Source organism: Nyctereutes procyonoides, unplaced genomic scaffold (assembly GCF_905146905.1).
Source record: "Nyctereutes procyonoides isolate TBG_1078 unplaced genomic scaffold, NYPRO_anot_genome, whole genome shotgun sequence".
Lineage (NCBI taxonomy): Eukaryota > Metazoa > Chordata > Mammalia > Carnivora > Canidae > Nyctereutes > Nyctereutes procyonoides.
Window position 1 is genome coordinate 14196388 of NW_026575159.1, and position 20521 is coordinate 14216908.

A 20521-nucleotide genomic window follows, 5' to 3' on the forward strand; every position below is an offset into this window, starting at 1 on the left:
TGGGCAAAGTTTCAACAAATTAGGCTTTGACATTTTGGTAAATGTTAAAGTATCTCATGGCACTTTAATAGGAATTGGGATTTTTCTTGCCCCTGTTTTACTGTCCAAAAATTTGAGACTTGGCAAAAAACCTTGGGAAAACTAAAATTCCACTTCTCTAAATATGGTATTACTCATCCTAATTTAAAGTAAACAACAAAAAGGAAGATTTAAAGATAAGCTATGGCTACAATTTTTCCATATAAATAATCTTTTTTAAAAACAGATTACCAGGAGTAGGGTAGAATTAGTTAATTAATTACAATTAAATTTTGTGCCATGCAGAGTAATTTCCAATGTGGCCTGTTAATTATTGCTTCAAAACACCTGGACACAGGAACTGTAGTGTCCTTTTTTTTTTTTATAATGAATCTTGGGCTTTTTCTTTTTTTTAAGATTTTATTTATTTATTCATGAGAAACAGAGAGAGAGTGAGAGAGAGAGGCAGAGACACAGGCAGAGGGAGAAGCAGGCTCCACGCAGGGAGCTGGTCGTTGGACTCGATCCAGGGTCTCCAGGATCATGCCCTGGGCTGAAGGAGGCGCTAAACCGCTGGGCCACCCCGGCTGCCCAGGAACTGTAGTGTCTTAAAGAGGACAGAGAAAGGCTTTTGGATTATGGCTTGTAAAAGGTCCTACGTTAAAATACTATCATATGGTGTCTGATGAAAGTCCCTGATCCTAAAGTGTATGCCAGGAACACAGATGTGGCCTATTTCTTTACTGCTCTTTTTTCTTTGCCTTGTTCTGGTTGAAACCTAGTCTTTATAGTGTTGGGGTACAAAATCTGAGAATGTTTTATTTGAGTTGAGAGAGTGGTTCTACTGGACGGGGTGTTTTGGGGGGGTATAGTGGCAGCTATCTGGGTGACTGACAGAGTTGTTGATGTCTTGGCTGCAGTAGGGCTGAAACCCACTCCCATATCTTTTCAATTCCTCTGTATTTGTGCCTCTGTCTATATAAGTGCAACTCACATCCCTTTGGATAATCCACCAAATCGTGTTCCTTTTGCCTCTGAAGAGTGAGGATTCTACATATGCCCCAGGGTCTTTCCTCCTTTGATTCATCAAAATTTATTCACCATTTGTCCCTTTTCCTCTGTGTTGTGACAAAAGGTTGGTTTACTAATCTGTAGTGAATCAACCTAAGCTAAAATGCTAAATATGTATAAAATAAAATACATATGTTAGTCCCTGAATGTGTTGCTTATTCTTTTAGGATAGGCAGTTAATGTATTGTCTATTCCATTAGGAATTCTAAGGAGCTGCCAGTATGTGAATGTCATAATTCCAGGAAATATCCTTTTTTAAAAAAACATTTTTTTAAAGATTTTATTTATTTATTTGAGAGAGAGAGAGCAGAGCAGAGGGAGTGGCAAAGGCAGAGAGAGAAGAGACTCCCTGCAGGGAGTCTGATGCTGGGCTAGATCCCAGGACCTTGGGATCATGATCTGAGCTGAAGGCAGATGTTTAACCGATTGAACCACTCAGGCGCTCCAATCTAAGGAAATATTCTTTTGTAAATAGCATTTTGAAACTATGGTAGGCTGGTAAGGAAAGATATTTTTGGGATCTCTAGATAAAATTGAGTACATTCTTTAATTTTTATTATGGGATCTTAACTTGATTATTTATATGATTATTAGATCATATAAATACAGTACAGATTTATATGATTAATCATATACAGTAAAATGGAAGTATAGATCTCTTTTATTGGGAACACAAAGGAGTTGCACATGAGACTGCCATTAGGTATTATAAAAAAGTACTTGCCAAAAAATTTGTTTTTGAATGATTGCTTGAAAGTAGTACAATTATTTATTCCTCTGGGTACACTGTATTACTCTGAAATAACACCAGAATCTCAGAGGTGTAAGTGCATGAGTCCTATTACTTTGAGAGTTCATAGACTCACACTCTGATACATTCACTGAGATTACCCTTCAGTTAAAAAATAAATTAAAGCCTTATGATGCGGCCAAAGCATATTCAGAGGAAAATTAATGGCCTCAAATTAAGAATAATATTACATTACCTAAAAATTCAACAAAACCCCCCAAAGAACAACAAAGAGCAAATAAAACAATAAAAGCAGAAAAGCAAAAAGAAGCAATTCCTAATGATAAGTGCAGAAATAAATTTAGAAAAAACATAATATTGACAAGTTAAGAAAAACTTCTCAAAGAAATTACAAAGTAGACAAATATATAGATTCTCCATTCTGGAGGGAGAGGAAAAGTCAGAAACACACCACTTTGATACTATCATGGAGCTATAACCAAGAAAGATAGATTTTGAGAGATCACAACTCTGTGCCAATAAATTGTATAATTAAATATGTCCCAAATATCGCAGCAGACACTCTAAAAACATTATTTGCTATTTGCTATCTGAAATTCGCCTCAGATCCTTTGTGAAACAGTATTAGAGAATAAATGAATAAATGACTGAACAAATGGATGAAAAAAATGCCCTGGATAGAAGGAAAATTTTGAGACATCTTTTTACAGTCTGTAGGTAGGACTATAGAGTTTTTTCCTCTATAATGGCTTGTAGTAGAGTTGTGCTCAACAGTTTGTAGACTGGCTTCGTAAATTAATATCAGGCACCTTTGCTGCTTCTCTCTCTCTGCTTCCTTTTTTCCTCCCTCCCTGTTCTTCCTTTCCTACCTTCTTCCCCTTTTTATCTTTCTCCCTTTTTCTTAGAGGTTTTCTTTCATTTATCTCATCGTGAAAAAGAAAACCTTCGACTTGTTTTTAGATTCATACAGGAGAGAAAAAAGTTATGAGAAAAGATGAAAGGATCATTGTTTTTTTCAGCCCAATGTAATAAAAGCAGAAAGTGATTTCATATTAGCACCAAGTAGTTTTTTCAACTTCTTTTTGATTACCAGAGGAAAGGTCCCATATATCATCTTTTCTTTGTAGGCAATAGAAGGCAACAGTAGGGCTTTTAACTTTATGTGAAAAATATGGAGGAGCACATTACTGTCAAGGAAATTGTGATTGTCTGGTTATAATGGTCATTTCAGGTAAATTTTTGGAATTTATCCATTTGGAAAATTCACTGTGCAATGTATGCCTTACAAAGAGTCACGGGGGACTATCTGAGCTTCTTAAATATTTCAGATGATTCTCTACATTTGCCACATCTTCTCAAAAATTTTTCTTTTATCAGTTTAAATTTTAGAGTGTAATATATGGTACTCTGGGGAATGAATTACTTCCTCACATTATGAATCCGTGTTGGCTTGTTTGCCTGTCCTAGATGACTACATATACTCTATTTTCAGGCTTCTCAAAATATTTCTGTGCTCTTTATTTTCAGGACTGCTGCTGCATCCCATATGAAAAGCAGAGGATAAAATGAAGATTTTTCAGTGCAACATGCAATACTGGCTGTTTCCAGCTCTTCTGGCAATTGCTTATTTTTGTACCATTGTCCAGGGTCAAGGTAATGCAAAACTTTAAGATAATCATTAGGGTCTGGGACTCTAGATGCATTGGTTCTATTTATTATTTTTTACTTTATTTACTCTTATAGTATTTCAAGGCTTCTTCTGTGTTTCTAGGCAGGGTTTTTGTTGGCTTTTACTCAGTTTTACTGTCTACCTTGTAGAAATGTGCCACAACTTTGATGAGGGTTAAGCCCTCACCAGTGACTAAGCATAGTAATTTTGTGGTGGTTTGTTAAACAGCTTGTTCTTCACATGCTTCTGGAAAGACTGTGCAGATTTAATTTGTAAAAGTCAAATTCACATGCTCCAAAATCGGTTCCATTAATGAGAAGCTATAATGGGTGTAGATATCTACCCTAGTCATGCCTTGTCTCTTAAATAGAAGGCCTACAAAGTATAGCTACTTCTTCCTACTTAGTCTTTATTATTCTATTCCTTTCTTTAGAAACTAGCACATAGCATAAAGGTCACTAAAAGCCTGACAGAGGCTGATGATATGCCATTTTAAGCATTTCCAAAGATTTTAGCTTTGTTTTATTTGAACTTAGTTTTTAAAATCTATTATTTGTATTACTTGGGTCTGCAATTTTATTCTCAATTTCTACTCATTTTTTTTAAGTATGTTAAGAGCCCGTAAACTACCTCTCATGGGCCACATCCGACCCACTGCTTGGTTTTGTCATTAAAGTTTTATTGGAATGCAGATATTTATTTACATATGTCTGTGGCTGCTTCACATTGCGAAGTCCAGTAGTTGTGATAGAGACTGTAGGGTGCAAAGCCTGAAATATTTATTATCTGGGCTTTTGCAGATAAAGTGTGCTAACCTCTGAAGTGCACAACATGTATAAGTGAGCAAAACTCCATTACTAGGTAAACGTGCTAATCTTGCAAAAACAGAAATGTTAGTGCTGAAATAGTCATTCATCAGCTTAGCAAGGAAATCCTAATGTGATAAGGAACGTTATTTTAGGAGTGTTAAATGTCCAATGTTTGGAATTTATGGTTATAGAAAAGTCAAATGTTGAGAACCACCACACCCTGCTTCCTTAAAGTGAGGCATGCTTGTTTGGAAAAGCATGGAACTTGACCCTTTGCATGTTCAAATAGTGTTAAAGCCCTATTTCCAACTGCTTAATGCAGCACATAGGAAACAGACAGACAAATTCTTCTTCTCCTGTTTGTATTAATACAAGAACGCTTTCAGCAGTGATCCTAGAAATCCCAGATAATCTGCCATCTATGCTGTGGGATATGAGACACAAGTCCTTTGGAACAAAGGGCAGGAAAGTCACAAAGCCCCTCAGAGTTGCCACCTTAGTCTAACGTAATTCAGGAATGGTCTTCCTGGCAGAGAATGTGAACCTGCATTGGCTCAAAATAGCTGTTTATAGCTAGATTATTCCAGCATCTTTTTTTTTTTAAGACAAGTTGTTAAATGAACTGGAACACAGAAAACATATTGTGTTGGCTGTAAGAAAAAAAAAGTGTGTATTGCATCACAGAATGGTGGGACTAATATTTTCTCAGTATTTCATAGTAAATCAGTACTTGTTTCCAGCAATGTTTATTTTGGATGGTTACAAGCAGAAACCACTGAAGATAAAGTAACTGTCATTAAAAACCTCAAACATATAAAATTGAAGACTTTGAATCAGGGCTAGATTTAACTTTGTAAAGATCCCTGTGTTAAGAAATTAATACATATTTTTTGTTGTTAGTAGTAGTCAAACATGTTTGGACAGTTGAGAATATTTTCTTTACTGCTATTTTCAGCATCTTTATAATAGGTCATGAAACGTAACATAGTAGGTTCTAAGCAAGATAAAAAGACCCCCCCCCAGTATATCCCACAGTAAATTTCTCTAAAATTTTAAGTTCTCCTATTTATAGAACATTGGGAAGTACATTTTTAAAAAGGGTTTATTTATTTATTTGAGAGACCCAGAGAAAGTGAGAGCAAGAGGAGGGGCAGAGGGAGAGGGAAAGAAATCCTCAAGCAGATTCCCTGGTGAGCTCGGAGCCCAACCCAGGGCTCAGTCCCAGGACCCTGAGATCCTGACCTGAGCTGAAATTAGGAGTCAACACTTAACCAACTGAGCTGCCCAGGCGCCCCTGGGCAGTGCATTTAATTGAAAAATGACCGAGATAAAAAGCCAAGGTTTTTGTTGTTTGTTTGGGTGTTTTTAGATCACTTGGAAAAATAAGCCAAATACTCTGCTGCTTAAAGGTCATTTACTTAATAAATATAAGACGTTGTTCTATTGATACTGTACCTAAAACTACGTTTTGAAAGAGAACACATTCTCACTGCCCATACTACTCCATCTAGATCAGTCAGAGGGTTTTGGTTGCAAATAAAAAAAACTTTGGGCAGCCCTGGTGGCTCAGCAGTTTAGCGCCGCCTTCAGCCCAGGGTGAGATCCTGGAGACCTGGGATCGAGTCCCATGTTGGGCTCCCTGTATGGAGCCTGCTTCTGTCTCTGCCTCTCTCTCTCTCTCTCTCTCTCTCTCTCTCATGAATAAATAAATAAAATCTTAAAATAAAAAACTTTTTCTGGACACTGGAAGAAAAAAAATTGCTGGGAGGTAACGAAGTAGCTCATATTTTTTTTTTAAACTTTTTTTTTAATTTTTATTTATTTATGATAGTCACACAGAGAGAGAGAGAGAGAGGCAGAGACACAGGCAGAGGGAGAAGCAGGCTCCATGCACCGGGAGCCCGATGTGGGACTCGATCCCGGGTCTCCAGGATCGCGCCCTGGGCCAAAGGCAGGCACTAAACCGCTGCGCCACCCAGGGATCTCCCAGTAGCTCATATCATTAAAGTTGAAGTTAAGTAATTAAGTTTGAAAAGGATAAGAGGGATCCCTGGGTGGCTCAGTCGCTTAGCGCCTGCCTTCAGTCCAGGGTGTGATCCTGGAGACCCAGGATCAAGTCCCAGGTTGGGCTCCCTGCATGGAGCCTGCTTCTGTCTCTGTCTCTGTCTCTGTCTCTCTCTCTCTCTCTCTCTCTCTCTCTCGGTGTCTCTCATGAATAAATAAAATCTTTTTAAAAAAAAAGGATAAAACTCTAGGAACACCCCGATAAAATTTCTAGGAAATAGTGACCGACTTTTTTAGGGCATGTCATTTCAGTGAAATGATGGGCTGTTTTCCTTCCTTCCTTCCATTGCTGGATACAAGTTTCAGATTCTTGGGAGAGTCTGCTGGACCTGGTTTGAGTCATTTTCTCACCCAGGAGAATATGGCTGATTGATAGCACAGCTGTTGCTCCATGCAATGCAGAGGGAATATTGTTCTGGGGAAGAAGACAGCATGGCCCTAGAAAAAGCAGACAGGAGGTGATCATGGGTAGTGAAGAACAGATCTTCATTTCAGTATTCCTGATAAAAAGTAGTGTTTCAGGGGGATCCCTGGGTGGCTTAGCGGTTTGGCACCTGCCTTTGGCCGGGGGCACGATCCTGGAGTCCCAGGATCGAGTCCCACGTCAGGCTCCTGGCATGGGGTCTGCTTCTCCCTCTGCCTGTGTCTCTGCCTCTCTCTCTCTCTCTATGTCTATCATAAATTTTAAAAAAATCTTTAAATAAAAAAAGTAGTGTTTCAGGAAATTAATGAAAATATTTTATTAAAAATAAATCTTTGAGGGTACCTGGGTGGCTCAGTCAGTGGAGCATCTGACTCTTGACTTCAGCTTAGGTCATGATCTCAGGGTGGTGAGATGGAGCCCAGCCTCAGCTCTGTGCTGGGCTTTGAGCCTGCTTAGGATTCTCTCCCTCTCCCCCTTTTTCCTCTACCTCTCCCTCCCCCCCTCCAAAACACATGCACAGGCTCTCTAAAAAAAAAAAAAGAAAAAGAAAAAAAAGGACTCTTTGCATAGGTTGTCACATATCAAAACAACAAGATTTCAGTTGTTGAGTTGAAGTGAAAGAAAGGAAAAAAGAAAGAAAGGGAGAGAAGGAAGGAAGGGAAGGAAAGAAGGATGGAAAGTTAACCCTTAATAGTCACATTATGAAATATAACTTCCCAAATGCCTGTTGATAACAGTGAGGCGCCAATAAATAAGATAAACATTCATTTTTCTGACTATAGATTTGATTTCTATGAGAACAATTGTAGTGAAATTTGGGGGTTTAAAAAAACTTCCCTCTCAAAAAGAAAAAACACCCACAGCACAACAAAACAAAAATAGCTCCCCTGGGATATCAGAAAGGGAGACAGAACTCCTAACTCTGGGAAACAAACTAGGGCTGGTGGAAGGGGAGGGGGGTGGGGGGTGGGGGTGAACGGGTGATGGGCACGGAGGGGGGCACTTGACGGGATGAGCACTGGGTGTTATTCTGTATGTTGGTAAATTGAACACCAATGAAAAATAAATTTGTTAAAAAAAATAAAAATAAAAAAATAAACATTCTCAAAAAAAAAAAAAAAAAAAGCTCTATACATTCAGTAACAAGCCAAACCCTGTAGTAGAGAGGAAAATAAGGAATGGATCCTTCTCATTTTTTCTCCTCAATTCTCCTTCAGGATGTAATACATATATTCACAAATGTTGTATTTGGCTCAATCCCACACAGGAAGCCTGGCTTCACCATGCAAGGAATGAGTTGGTTGGCTTGCCCTGGGTTCTTGCTGTGTACTAGAAAGCAAACTTTACACTTGTTTTTTGTCTTCTTAAAAAGCTTAGAATTTTAACTGATAATATCAGAATTAAATTCTGAGTCAAATTCATGTCAGCATTTATAATTATTATTGGAAGTTAAGTGTACGTATAGAAGCCACCTCCTTTGTGCTTGTAAAAAGATAACTAATGGGTCTGGCAATGAATATACCCAACTTTTTGTTTCATGAGATAAGAACAATTATTTCTACATTGCATTTACAGTGTTTCTGTCAATCTTTGCTATCTCGCTCTGGCTCAAGTCCCAGTGTCTTCCATACAGAGAAAATAACCAACTTTGAAGTTTGAAACTATGATCTCATGCCTCCTTCTTTCTTAACAAGATTTTTTTTCTGTTCAGTCTTTCCCCCCTAAAGGCAAAAAATATAAAGGAAATGTGAACTTTGTGTCTAACCCAGATTTTTATTTACTTATTGTGAATAAGTGTGGCCAATGATGTCTACAAGCCCACTGGCAAGATTTGGCCGAGGAACTGAATATATTTAAAATGCTTTAATTCTTATTTTACATCTTCTTCCATAATTAATAGGAGCCTACCTATGCATAGATTATTCTCGCCAAGTTCCAGATTAAGCAAAATAGTAATAGTTCTTCGGTTCATCCAAATGTTAGGTTTGGCCACCTTCCTCTTGAATTTCAAAATAGTTATGATAAATCCATATTTTCCCATAAACGAGAGAAATGTAAATTCTTTCTTCCATTCAAATTGAGAATGGGAAGTTAATGTTTTTGCTTTGCATGGCTAGCATTTTCTACTAGAAGTAGTATAGGGCAGTAGAAGGAGAATACCTACTCTTAAGATTGTCTATTTCATTGCTTATTGATTTTGGATGAGTGGGTAGTTTGTAGAGTAAGTCACTTATTCATCTAGCTCAGTGAAGGGTGCCTTCTTGAGATGGCTCTTCTGCCAAAGAAACAGAGCATTTCACTGGGGTCAGGGATTGTCACTCACCAGTATGTGAACTTGGGCAAGTCTCTAGCTTCTCTTTGGTTCTCTTATATATAAAATTCAGATATCAGTGTATTTTTGTGAGAATTAAATGAACTTTTGAGTTCACCCCTTTAATGAAGTGAGGGCAGGAGGAGGAAACATTTATTGACCACATATTACATTGCGTTATACCCATTATCCTATTGTACATTTGCCATCTATCTTGTGCGGAATGCATTGCTGTCACCTTTTCTAAAAATAGAGCTTTGGAAGAAACAATCACTCAAGATTCTTATCTAATAAGTGACATAACTGGAGTCAAATTAATGTCCAAACCTCATATTGTGCCACATGCCTATTAAGGAGAATGTTTGTTTCCCCCACCCCCACCCATTCTTTCTGTTTCCTAAAGTGAGAAAGGCAGGGCATAAAAGTGGGTGGTGTTAAATCTTCTGTTACATGAAAGCTTTTCTTTTTGACAAACTAATTTTGGTACTATGTAATTAAAATCTTATTAAAATATTTCTTTTGAAATTCTGGAACACTGATGTAGAGTTCCAAAAACATGTTTTGAAGTTTGAATGACATACACAAAAGTAATAGAGACCTATCCATTTTATGAACTATCAGAAAGGATTAAATGTACTGGCATGGTTCATGACCATATGCTGTGTTTCTTTCTGAAAGATATAAATCAACTACACCTCAAGAATGGATCAAAGTGTGTAAAATATAATTATCTTTTATTTGGTTCTTTTTATTTTGGTCTTTTATAATCTCTCAAATGTTTATAAATAAAGATCTTATTACTATAATATGTCCATGACAACCTTCTTAAATGACCTTATCGTAAAAAATACTGGATTACTAACGTGAAAACCCTGAAGGCATAAAACAGGTCCCAGTGGAATAGATTTTAAAAGCTCACATGTTCCAAGTTGAAAAAAAAATCATCCTTGTAACATAATGAATGCATTTTACAAAATTGGCTTCAATTTAAACTAGAGTATTAAATTTTAACCCTCAATCATTGGTCTTTGTCATAAGGTCAGTACCATTTGATAAATGCTTATCTCTTGAGTAAGAAACAGATGCTCTTTGGTTTGTATCATTGTGCGAACTGATCAATTCATTAATGGGGTTATAGAAAGAGCATATCTTGAGGCTGATGAAGTCATATGTTTTGATTTCATTATGTTGACTTCAGTTTAACTAATGGCAGCTCCAGTGTTCCAACATGTAAACAATTACTGTTTTTTCTTTTGCAGTGGCTCCACCCGCACGGTTAAGATATAATGTATTATCTCATGACAGTATACAGATTTCATGGAAGCCTCCAAGGGGAAAATTTGGTGGATACAAACTTCTTGTGACTCCAGCTTCAGGTAAAAACAGTTGATTGTGTTTTCTAGAGCTTTGGCAACTTCTTACACGTTGGTAACTAAACATGTGAAGTACTGAGTGTTGCTTTAAAATCATTTGAAAGTTTTTTTTTAATTTAATATTTGAACTTGAAATCTAATCAAGGCAATAATATTCCTAAAGTCTAAAGAGTCACTATTAGGCTCCCCATAATTCTCCTTGGGAGAAATTTCCAGGCTATTGACTATTACCTCTGTTCACTACCTCTGTTTCAACATAGTATGAATATTTTGGTCTGTTGACACTTAAAAAAGAATACAGTACATCTGGAAGGCCAACGCTTGTGGCTAGCTGTGTAAATTATGATTAATTAACTTGATAGTATATTATTCAGCTGTTATACATTAAAATGATGTAAGCTAAATAGACATTGTGAAAATAAGTGATCAATTAAATCAGGAAAAGCAAAAGTTAGATTTATTGATCATGAAGATGAAGTAGTTATGCAAAATTTTTAACATTAAATTTTGCTTGAAGTTTTTTCTTTCTTCTATTGTATGTTTTTGTTATACAAATAGAATCAACTAAAACAACACAGAGTATAAAGAGGGATTGCTGTTGTTACACAGGAGGCATGGCGGCAAAGAGCAGGTCAACATGATGGAATGCTTGAGTTCCACACCTGGTTCTGTGGTGTATAAGAAATGTCCTTTGGGCAACTTATTATCCTCTCAGTTCTCTGAGTTTTTCTTTCTTTCTTTCTTTCTTTCTTTCTTTCTTTCTTTCTTTCTTTCTTTCTTTCTTTAAAGATTTTATTTATTTATTCATGAGAGGACACAGAGGGAGAGAGAGAGAGGCAGAGACATAGGCAGAGAGAATCAGGCTCCCTGTAGGGAGCCCAAAGTGGGACTCCATCCCAGGACTTCAGGATCACACCCTGGGACAAAGGCAAGTGCTAAAGCGCTGAGCCATCCAGGCATCCCAGTTCTCTGCGTTCTCATGTAAAATGCAGAAATAGCACTAGTTCCCATCTCATGGACTTGCTGTAAGCATGGAACTCAAAATGTGGTCTTGAAATCAGTACCATAGGCATCAGCTAAGAGCAAATGCAGAATATTGGTCAGCACCTCCCACCTGCTGTATCACCGTCTGATCTTTACAAAGATCCCCAGATGACTCCTATGCACGTTAAATTTGAGAAGCACTGTTTGTGAGGACTAAATGGTATGGGGATCGCCTGGATTGCACGAGGAGAGAACCTGCCCCTTCCTGGAGTATATTTGAAGATGGTATATTGCATCTCCAAGGACAAAAAAAAAAAAAAAGAAATCCACCAGGCACCACTGAGTTCAATAGAAGGGGACAGAGGCCCATGCGGAGGGGGAATAGCAAGGTGGAAGCTTTTCCCTGTGCTGCATCATTGACTCCAGGCACCTGCTCGGCCTTCCAATTGCTTTTCTGGGACAGAATTGTGCTGGGCACAGCGCTTCGAGGCTCCCCTCCAGGGGAGGGAGTGGGTCCACACCTTGCCAGATTGGGAGTTTTTAATGCCAGCCCTGCACCAGAGATAAAACACAGGAGAACTGTGGTGCCAGGTGTGCTGACAGCCTGGAGACAGACAGGTTGGGGGCAGAGATCTAATAGAAGCCTGGGACATGGGAGGAGGGAGGGGAGATTGTTTGCTTTTCTGTGAGGGCTTCCTGAACGGTGTTGGGTGCTAGTTCCTCTTCCCTGGGACAGGAGGGAGGGGAGTGATACCACCATCCACCCCTGCCCACCAGCAGGGTCAGCATCCCCAGTGGAAACTGGAGCTGCTTACACCAAACCCAACCCCCCTGTACCCTTACTAGGGTATATCTGTGAGCCTGCACAGCGGGCCTCTCCCCCAGAAGATCAACACAGGCCCCCCGCATGTCCCAAGTCTACTGATCATAGGGTGCTGCAAAGTATCAGCTTCATTTCTGGTGGGAATAGGACAAGGCTTTCCATTTTTTATTTTACTTTTTAAATTTGTCTTTAGAATCAGGCTTATGGTATTTGTTCATTTGTTTGTTTGTTTTTTGTTTCCTTTTCTCATTTTTTGAATCAGCCTTCTTTTTTTTCCTTCCTTTTTTCTTTTTCTTTGGAATCAGGCTTACAGTTTTTTCTTTAGACAGAAACCTAGGCAAAATGACAAGAAGGAGGAATTCTTCCCAAAAGAAAGATAAAGAAGAAATCACAGTCAGGGATCCACTCAAAAGAGATAAAAGGAATATATCTAAACAAGAATTTAGAATGACAGTCACAAAAATACTATCTGAGCTTGAAAGAATCATAGAAACAGGAGAAAAGCCCTGCTATGGAGATAAAAGACCTAAAAGCTAGTCAGGCTGAAATAAAAAATACTGTAACTGAGATGCAAAACTGACTGGATATAATCACAATGAGGATGAAAGAAGCAGAGGAATGACTAGGTATATAGAAGATAAAATTATGGAAAATAATCAAACTGGAAAGAAGAAATTAAACTATTAGATCAAGGATATAGACTAGGGAACTCAGTGATTCCATAAAGCACAGCAATATCTGTATCCTAGGAGTCCCAGAAGAAGAAGAGCAGGAAAAAGAGCCAGAAGGCTTATTTGAACAAATTATAGCTCAGAATTTCCTTAATCTGGGGAAGAAAACAGGCATTTAGGTCCAACAGGGACAGATAACTTCCCTCAAAATTAACAAAAATAGATCAGCACCAAGACATATCATAGTGAAAATTGCAAAATACAAAGATAAAGAGAGAGTTCTGAAAACAATGTGGGACAAAAGATCCTTAACCTACAAGGGTAGACTTAAGGTTAGCAGCACACCTGTCCACAGAAACCTGGAAGGCCAGAAGGTAGTGACATAACATAATCAGTGTGCTGAATGGGAATAAATGCAGCAAGAATACTATATCCAGCAAGGCTGTAATTCAGAATAGAGGGAGAGATAGAGAGTTTCCAAGATAAAGAAAAACTAAAGGAGTTCATGAGCACCAAACCAGCTTTGCAAGAAATATTAAAAGGGACCCTTTGAATGGAAAAGAGAAACCAAAAGCAACAAAGAGTAGAAAAGAACAGAGATAATCTATAGGAACAGCAATTTTACAGGTAATACTATGGCACTAAATTTGTATCTATCAATAATTACTATGAATGTGAATGGACTACATGCTCCAATCAAAAGACATAGGGTATCATAATGGATAAAAAACCTAAACCCATTGATATACTGTTTAGAGACTCATAGATCCAAAGATTGAAAGTGAGGGGGTAGAGAACCATTCATCATGCTAATGGACATCAAAAAAAGCTGGCATAGCCATCCTTATATCAGACAAACTAGATTTTAAACCAAAGACTGCAATAAGAGATGAAGAAGGACATTATGTCATAATAAAGGGGTCTATACAACGAGAAGATCTAACAATTGCAAATTTTTATGCCCCCAACTTGGGAGCAGCCAAATATATAGATTAATTAATAACAAACTTAAAGAAATTCATTGATAATTATACAATAATAGTAGAGGACTTTAACACCACATTCACAGCAATGGAAAGATCACCTAAGCAGAAGATCAACAAGGAAACAATGGCTTTGAATGACACACTGGACTAGATGGACTTCACAGATATATTCGGAACATTTCATCCTAAAGCAGCAGAATGCACATTCTTTTCAAGGCACATGGACCATTCTTCAGAATAGATCATATACTGGGTCACAAATAGGGCCTCAACCAGTATAAAAAGATGAAGATCATACCATGCATATTGTCAGACCACAATGCTATTAAACTTGAAGTCAACCGTAAGAAAAAATTTGGAAAGACTACACAAATGGAATTTAGAGAACATCCTACTACAGAATGAATGGATTAATCAAGAAATTAAAGAAGAAATAAAAAAATACATGGCAGCAAAAGAAAATGAAAACATGATAGTCTAAAACCTTTGGGATGCAGCAAAGGCAGTCAGAAGAGGGAAGTATATAGCAATACAGGCCTTCCTCAAGAAGAAAAAAAAGTCTCAAATACACAACCTAACCGTACACTTAAAGAAGCTGGAAAAAGAATAGCAAATGAAGCCTAAAACCAGCAGAAAAAGAGAATAATAAAGATTAGAGCAGAAATAAATGATTTAGAAATGTAAAAACCCCAATAGAACAGATAAAACAAGGAGCTGGATCTTTGAAATTAATAACATTGATAAGCTCCTAGCCAGGCTTATCAAAAAGAAAAGAAAAAGGACCCAAATAAATAAAATCATGAATGAAAGAAGAGAGATCACAAACAGCACCACAGAAATACAATTATAAAAGAATATTATGAGCAATTATATGCCAAGAAATTGGGCAATCTGGAAGAAATGGATAAATTCCTAGAAACAAAAACTACCAAAACTGAAACAGGAAGAAATAGAAAATTTCAACAGACCCATGACCAGCGAAGAAATTGAATAAGTAATCAGGGGCACCTGGGTGGCTCAGTTGGTTAAGAGTCTGCCTTCGGCTCAGGTCATGATCCCAGGGTCCTGGGATTGAGCCCCATATTAGGCTCCCTGCTGAGCTTCTCCCCCTCCCTCCACTCCTCTCCCTGTTTGTGCTCTCTCTTTCCCTCTGTCAAATAAATCAATAAAAGTCTTTAAAAAAAGAAATTGAATCAGTAATTAAAAATCTCCCAACAAATGAGTCCAGGACCAAATGACTTCCCAGGGGAATTCTCCCAAGCATTTAAAGAAGAAGTAATATCTGTTCTTCTGAAACTGTTCCAGAAAACAGAATTGGAAGGAAAACTTCCAAACTCATTCTATAAAACCAGCATTACCTTGATTCCAAAACCAGATGAAGGACCCACTAAAAAGGAGAATTACAGACAAGTTTTCCTGATGAACATGTATGCAAAAATTCTCAACAAGATACCAGCTAATCAAATCCAATGGTACATTAAAATAATTATTTATCATGATCAAGTGGGATTTATTCCTGGACTGATATCTGCAGATCAACCAGTGTGATTCACCACATTAATAAAAGGATGAGAACCACATGATCCTCTCAATGGATGCAGAACAAAAGGATTTGACAAATTACAGCATCCTTTCTTTTTTTTTTGTACTTTTATTTTTTAAAAAGATTTTATTTATTTATTCATAGAGACACACACACACACACACACAGAGAGAGAGAGAGAGAGAGAGAGAGAGAGAGAGGCAGAGACACAAGTGGGCTCCATGCAGGGAGCCCGACATGGGACTCGATCCCAGGTCTCCAGGATCATGCCCTGGGCTGCAGGCAGCGTTAAACCACTGCGCCACTGGGGCTGCCCACAGCATCCTTTCTTGATAAAAGCCCTCAAGAAAGTAGGGATAGAAGGAACATTCCTCAATATCATAAAGGCCATATATGAAAGACCCACAGTAATATCATCCTCAGTGGGGGAAAACTGAGAGCTTTTCCTGGAAGGTCAGGAATGCACCAAGGATGTCTCTCTCACCACTGTTACTCAGCATAGTATTAGAAGTCCTAGCCTCTCTCTGCGTGGAGCCTGCTTCTCTCTCTGCCTGTATCTCTGCCCCACCCCTGTGTCTCTATGAATAAATAAATAAAATCATAACAAAAATCTAAAAACAAAAAAAAAGAAGTCCTAGCCTCAACAATCAGACAACAAAAAGAAATAAAAGGCATCCAAATTGCCAAGGCATAAGTCAAACTTTCACTCTTCATAGACCACATAATTCTCTATGTAAAAAAACCCAAGTTTCCACCAAAAAATTGCTAAAAGTGATACATGAATTCAGCAAAGTCATAGGCTACAAAATCAATGTACAGAAATCTGTTGCATTTCTATACACCAATAATGAAGAAGCAGAAAGAGAAATCAAGGAATTGATCCCATTCACAACTGCACCAAAAACCATAAGATACCTAGGAATAAACTTAACCAAAGAGGTAAAATGTCTGTACTGAAAACTAGAATATTTATGAAAGAAATTGAAGAAGACACAAAGAAACGGAAAATCATTCCTTGCTTATGGATTGGAAGAACAAATATTGTTAAAATGTCAATACTACCCAAAAACAGCCTTCACATTTATCAAAATAACACCAGCATTTTTCGCAGAGTTAGAATAAACAATGCTAATATTTGTATAGAACCAGAAAAGACTCTGAATAGCCAAACTAATGTTGAAAAAGAAAACCAAAGCTCAAGGCATTGCAATGCCATATTTCAAGCTGTAATACAAAGCTGTGATCATCAAGACAGCATGGCATTGGCACAAAAACAGACACATAGATCAATGGAGCCAAGTAGAAAACCCAGAAATGGACCCATAACTCTGTGGTTAACTAAGCTTCAACAAAGCAGGAAAGAATATCCAATGGAAAAAGGACAGTCTCTTCAACAAATGATGTTGGGAAAACTGCACAGTGACATGCAAAATAATGAAACTAGGCCAATTTCTTATACCATGCACAAAAAATAAATTCAAAATGGATGAAAGACCTAAATGTGAGATGGGAAACCATCAAATCCTAGAGGAGAACACAGGCAGCAACCTCTTTGACCTCAGCTGCAGCAACTTCTTGCTAGACATATCTCCATAAGTGAGGGAAACAAAAGCAAAAATGAACTATTGGGACTTCATTAAGATAAAACTTATGTACAGCAAAGGAAACAAAACTAAAAAGCGACCTAAGGAATGGAAGAAGATATTTGCAAATGACAAATCAGATAAAGAGCTAGTATCTAAAATTTATAAAGAATGTATCAAACTGGGACACCTGAGTGGCTCAGCGGTTGGGCATCTGCCTTCAGCTCAGGGCGTGATTCCAGAGACCCAGGATCGAGTCCCACATTGGGCTCCCTGCATGGAGCCTGCTTCTCCCTCTGCCTTAGTCTCTGCCTCACTCTATCTCTGTGTCTCTCATGAATAAATAAATAAAATCTTTAAAAAAAAAACAACAACAACAACTCCAAAACACTAGCCAAGGGCTGATTCTTAGATTGCCTACAAAAAAAAAAAAAGAATGTATCAAACTGAACAGCCAAAAAACAAATAATTGAGTTACGAAATTGCAGAAAACATGAACAGACATTTCTCCAGCGAAGACATACCAATGGCCAACAGACACGTGAAAAAATGCTCGACATCACTTGTCAACAGGAAAAGACAAATCAAAACCACAGTGAGATACCACTTTATACCAGTTAGAATGGCTAAAATTAACAAGACAGGAAACAACAAATGTTGGAGAAGATGCAAAGAAAGGGGAACTGTCTTACACTCTTGGTGGGAATGCAAACTGTGTAGCCATTCTGGAAAACAGTATGGAAGTTCCTCAGAAAATTAAAAATAGGAATATGCTATGACTCACCAATTGCAATACTAGATATTTATTCAAAAGCTACAAAAATACTGATTTGAAGGGGCACATGCACCCCGGTATTTATAGCAGCACTATCAACAGGTGGAAAAAGAGCCCACATGTCCAACAACTGATGGATGTGTAAGGAAGATGTGGCATATATATTTATTATATTATATTATATTATATTATATTATATTATATTATATTATATTATATTATATTATATATAATATAGAATATTGGTCAGCCATCAAAAAGAATTAAATCTGATCCCAGGGTCCTAGGATTGAGTTCTGCAGGGAGTCTGCATCTCCGTCTGCCTATGTCTCTGCCTCTCTCTATGTCTCTCATGAATAAAAAAAAAAATAAAATAAATCTTAAAAAAAAAAGAATGAAATCTTGGCATTTGCAGCAATGTGGACGGAACTAGAGTATATTATGCTAAGCAAAATAAGTTAGAGGAAGACAAATATTGTAAGATTTCACTCATGTGGAATTTAAGAAACCAGATGAACATAGGGGAAGAGAGGAAAAAGTAAGATAAAAACAGAGAGGGACGCAAATCATAAGAGACTCTTAACTATAGGGAACAAACTGAGGGTCAATGAAGGGGAAAGTGGGTGGGGGGATGGGGTAACTGGATGATGGGCATTAAGGGAGGGCACTTGTGATGAGCACTGGTGTTAAACATAAGTGACGAATCACTAAATTCTCCTGTAACAAGTACTTCCCTCTACTAACTTGAATTTAAATAAATCTTGTGAGAAAAAAAAAAGAGATTCGTGAACATCATTATGAGCTTAAAGGTCAAAAAACAAGTTTCCATTTGTGGTACCTCTGAGAATTCCCCATGTCTGATCCTGAAAGTTTATTCTTTTTCCTCCAGGCAACTGGCATTTTAATTTTCCCTGATTAATTGCTGATAATTCTAAACTATTGAATACCCCACGTAGGTATCATTAAGGAAGCAGGGAGCCTTGGAAGTAACTTGTGTAACCTCCAAACCAAATCTCAGCCAGATCCTTCAATCCCCTCTGACATCGCACACCCACAAAGCGTACCTCCAGCTCTTACTTAAACACCTCCAGAGACAAAAAATAAAAATTGAGAGTGAAAGCAAATTATTTCTTCATGAATACTGGCTATATTTTGTCCAGCGACCCCATGTCTTTATGCAGTGACCCAAGCCAATAAGACAGTATTGACACTCTGGTATCTACTCGATCAAGCATAAAATAAATAGAGTAAATAAAAAGAGTTATCAATGTAGCTAGACACAAGATGTAGACATTTTAGCACTGCAAGACTTGTTCTAAGTATAGTTTATACCAGGCTTTCCCAAAGTGTGTTCCATGGCAATCTGCAAGATCCTAATAGCTGTTATACCACCAAATGGGTTAATGGTCAAAGAAATTTAAGAAGTCCTATTTTAAAGAGTTTAAAGCTTTTTTTATTGTAGAATTATCAACACCTTTAGTAATATACCTATGCCTCTCAGAGAGGGATTCTAATACAGAGTATTCTAAGAATACTTTTTTTTTTAGTGAAACACACATTAAGAAAGATTTATTTGGTGCACTTTGTAGTAGATGAGTTTTAAATAGAAGAAGCATTTTTTTTAAATACAGGTCTTTTTTTTTTTTAAGATTTTATTTATCCATTCATAGAGACACACAGAGAGAACGAGAGAGACAGAGAGAGGCAGAGAGAGAAGCAGGCTCCATGCAGGGAGCCCGACGTGGGACTCGATCTCAGGTCTCCAGAATCACGCCCCGGGCTGCAGGCGGCGCTAAACCGCTGCGCCACCAGGGCTGCCCTAAATAGTAGAAGTTTGTGAAAACAGGTGTAACATCTTGCACATAAATGAGTTTAAAGGAATGGGTTTTGGCAAGAGAAAGGCTCAGTTCTGCCTTCTAGTAGCAGGCTGCGTGGATGATAGCAGCATCAAATTTCAGACATAACATCATTAATTTTATGAGACTATGATTAAAATATATTGTAATCTGTGTTACGTTTAATTCATTCAGCAAATTTCAGATCCTCTTTGCTGTTAGTGCTAGCGGGGTGGAAGTTTTAAACTTCTCCCTTCTCAGACTCAGTAACTGCTGCCAGAAATTAGAAATGATAGGCATATTTGGAATTTTGCATAAAAGTTGAGTATTTTAGCAACAGTTTTTCCAGGAAAGCCTTAGATGTCAGTCTAATTTGGTGGAGAGATAATGGAGGTTTGAAATACTTTCACGAACCAAGCTAACTTTTAAGTAGCCGGGCAATGATTGGTTCCATCAACATCCTGAGCCAGTTATGCTCAGATTTAAGATAATTAAATTGCTAATGCTTCAGGGATGCTTTGACTCAGTTTAGAGAGACCACAGCAAAAATTCCAGGGTAGGTAATGACATTCAGTCTGTTCATATCTTTCCCTTCACTTTTAAGTGGAGTTCTTTCCTTCAAGACTGTATCTGATGTTGAGGGCTTACTGTCCTCTAATCCTGTACTATGGCTTTTCCTGTGTATAAAAGCAATAATTGCATTATGATGAAAGATTTTTGTAAATGCATTTTATCTAATTTGGACAACTGTTTTAGTTACCTAATGCAAAGAGTACAACTAAGAATGAGAAAGAACAATATGTTAAAAGTAAGTTCTGTGTACATAGGCAC

The 20521-nt window shown here is 37.6% G+C and overlaps 1 protein-coding gene across 2 annotated transcripts in view; it reads left to right on the plus strand.

Moving 5' to 3' along the window:
- COL14A1 (collagen type XIV alpha 1 chain) overlaps positions 1-20521 on the plus strand; it is a 217171-nt gene that overhangs the window by 11922 nt on the left and 184728 nt on the right. For both annotated transcript variants that reach the window (XM_055314233.1, XM_055314231.1), the window contains exons 2-3: positions 3368-3493; positions 10377-10493. In XM_055314233.1, coding sequence (XP_055170208.1) covers positions 3406-3493; positions 10377-10493 — 205 coding nt within the window. In that variant the 5' untranslated portion in view covers positions 3368-3405. The remainder of the gene's footprint in view (positions 1-3367; positions 3494-10376; positions 10494-20521) is intronic.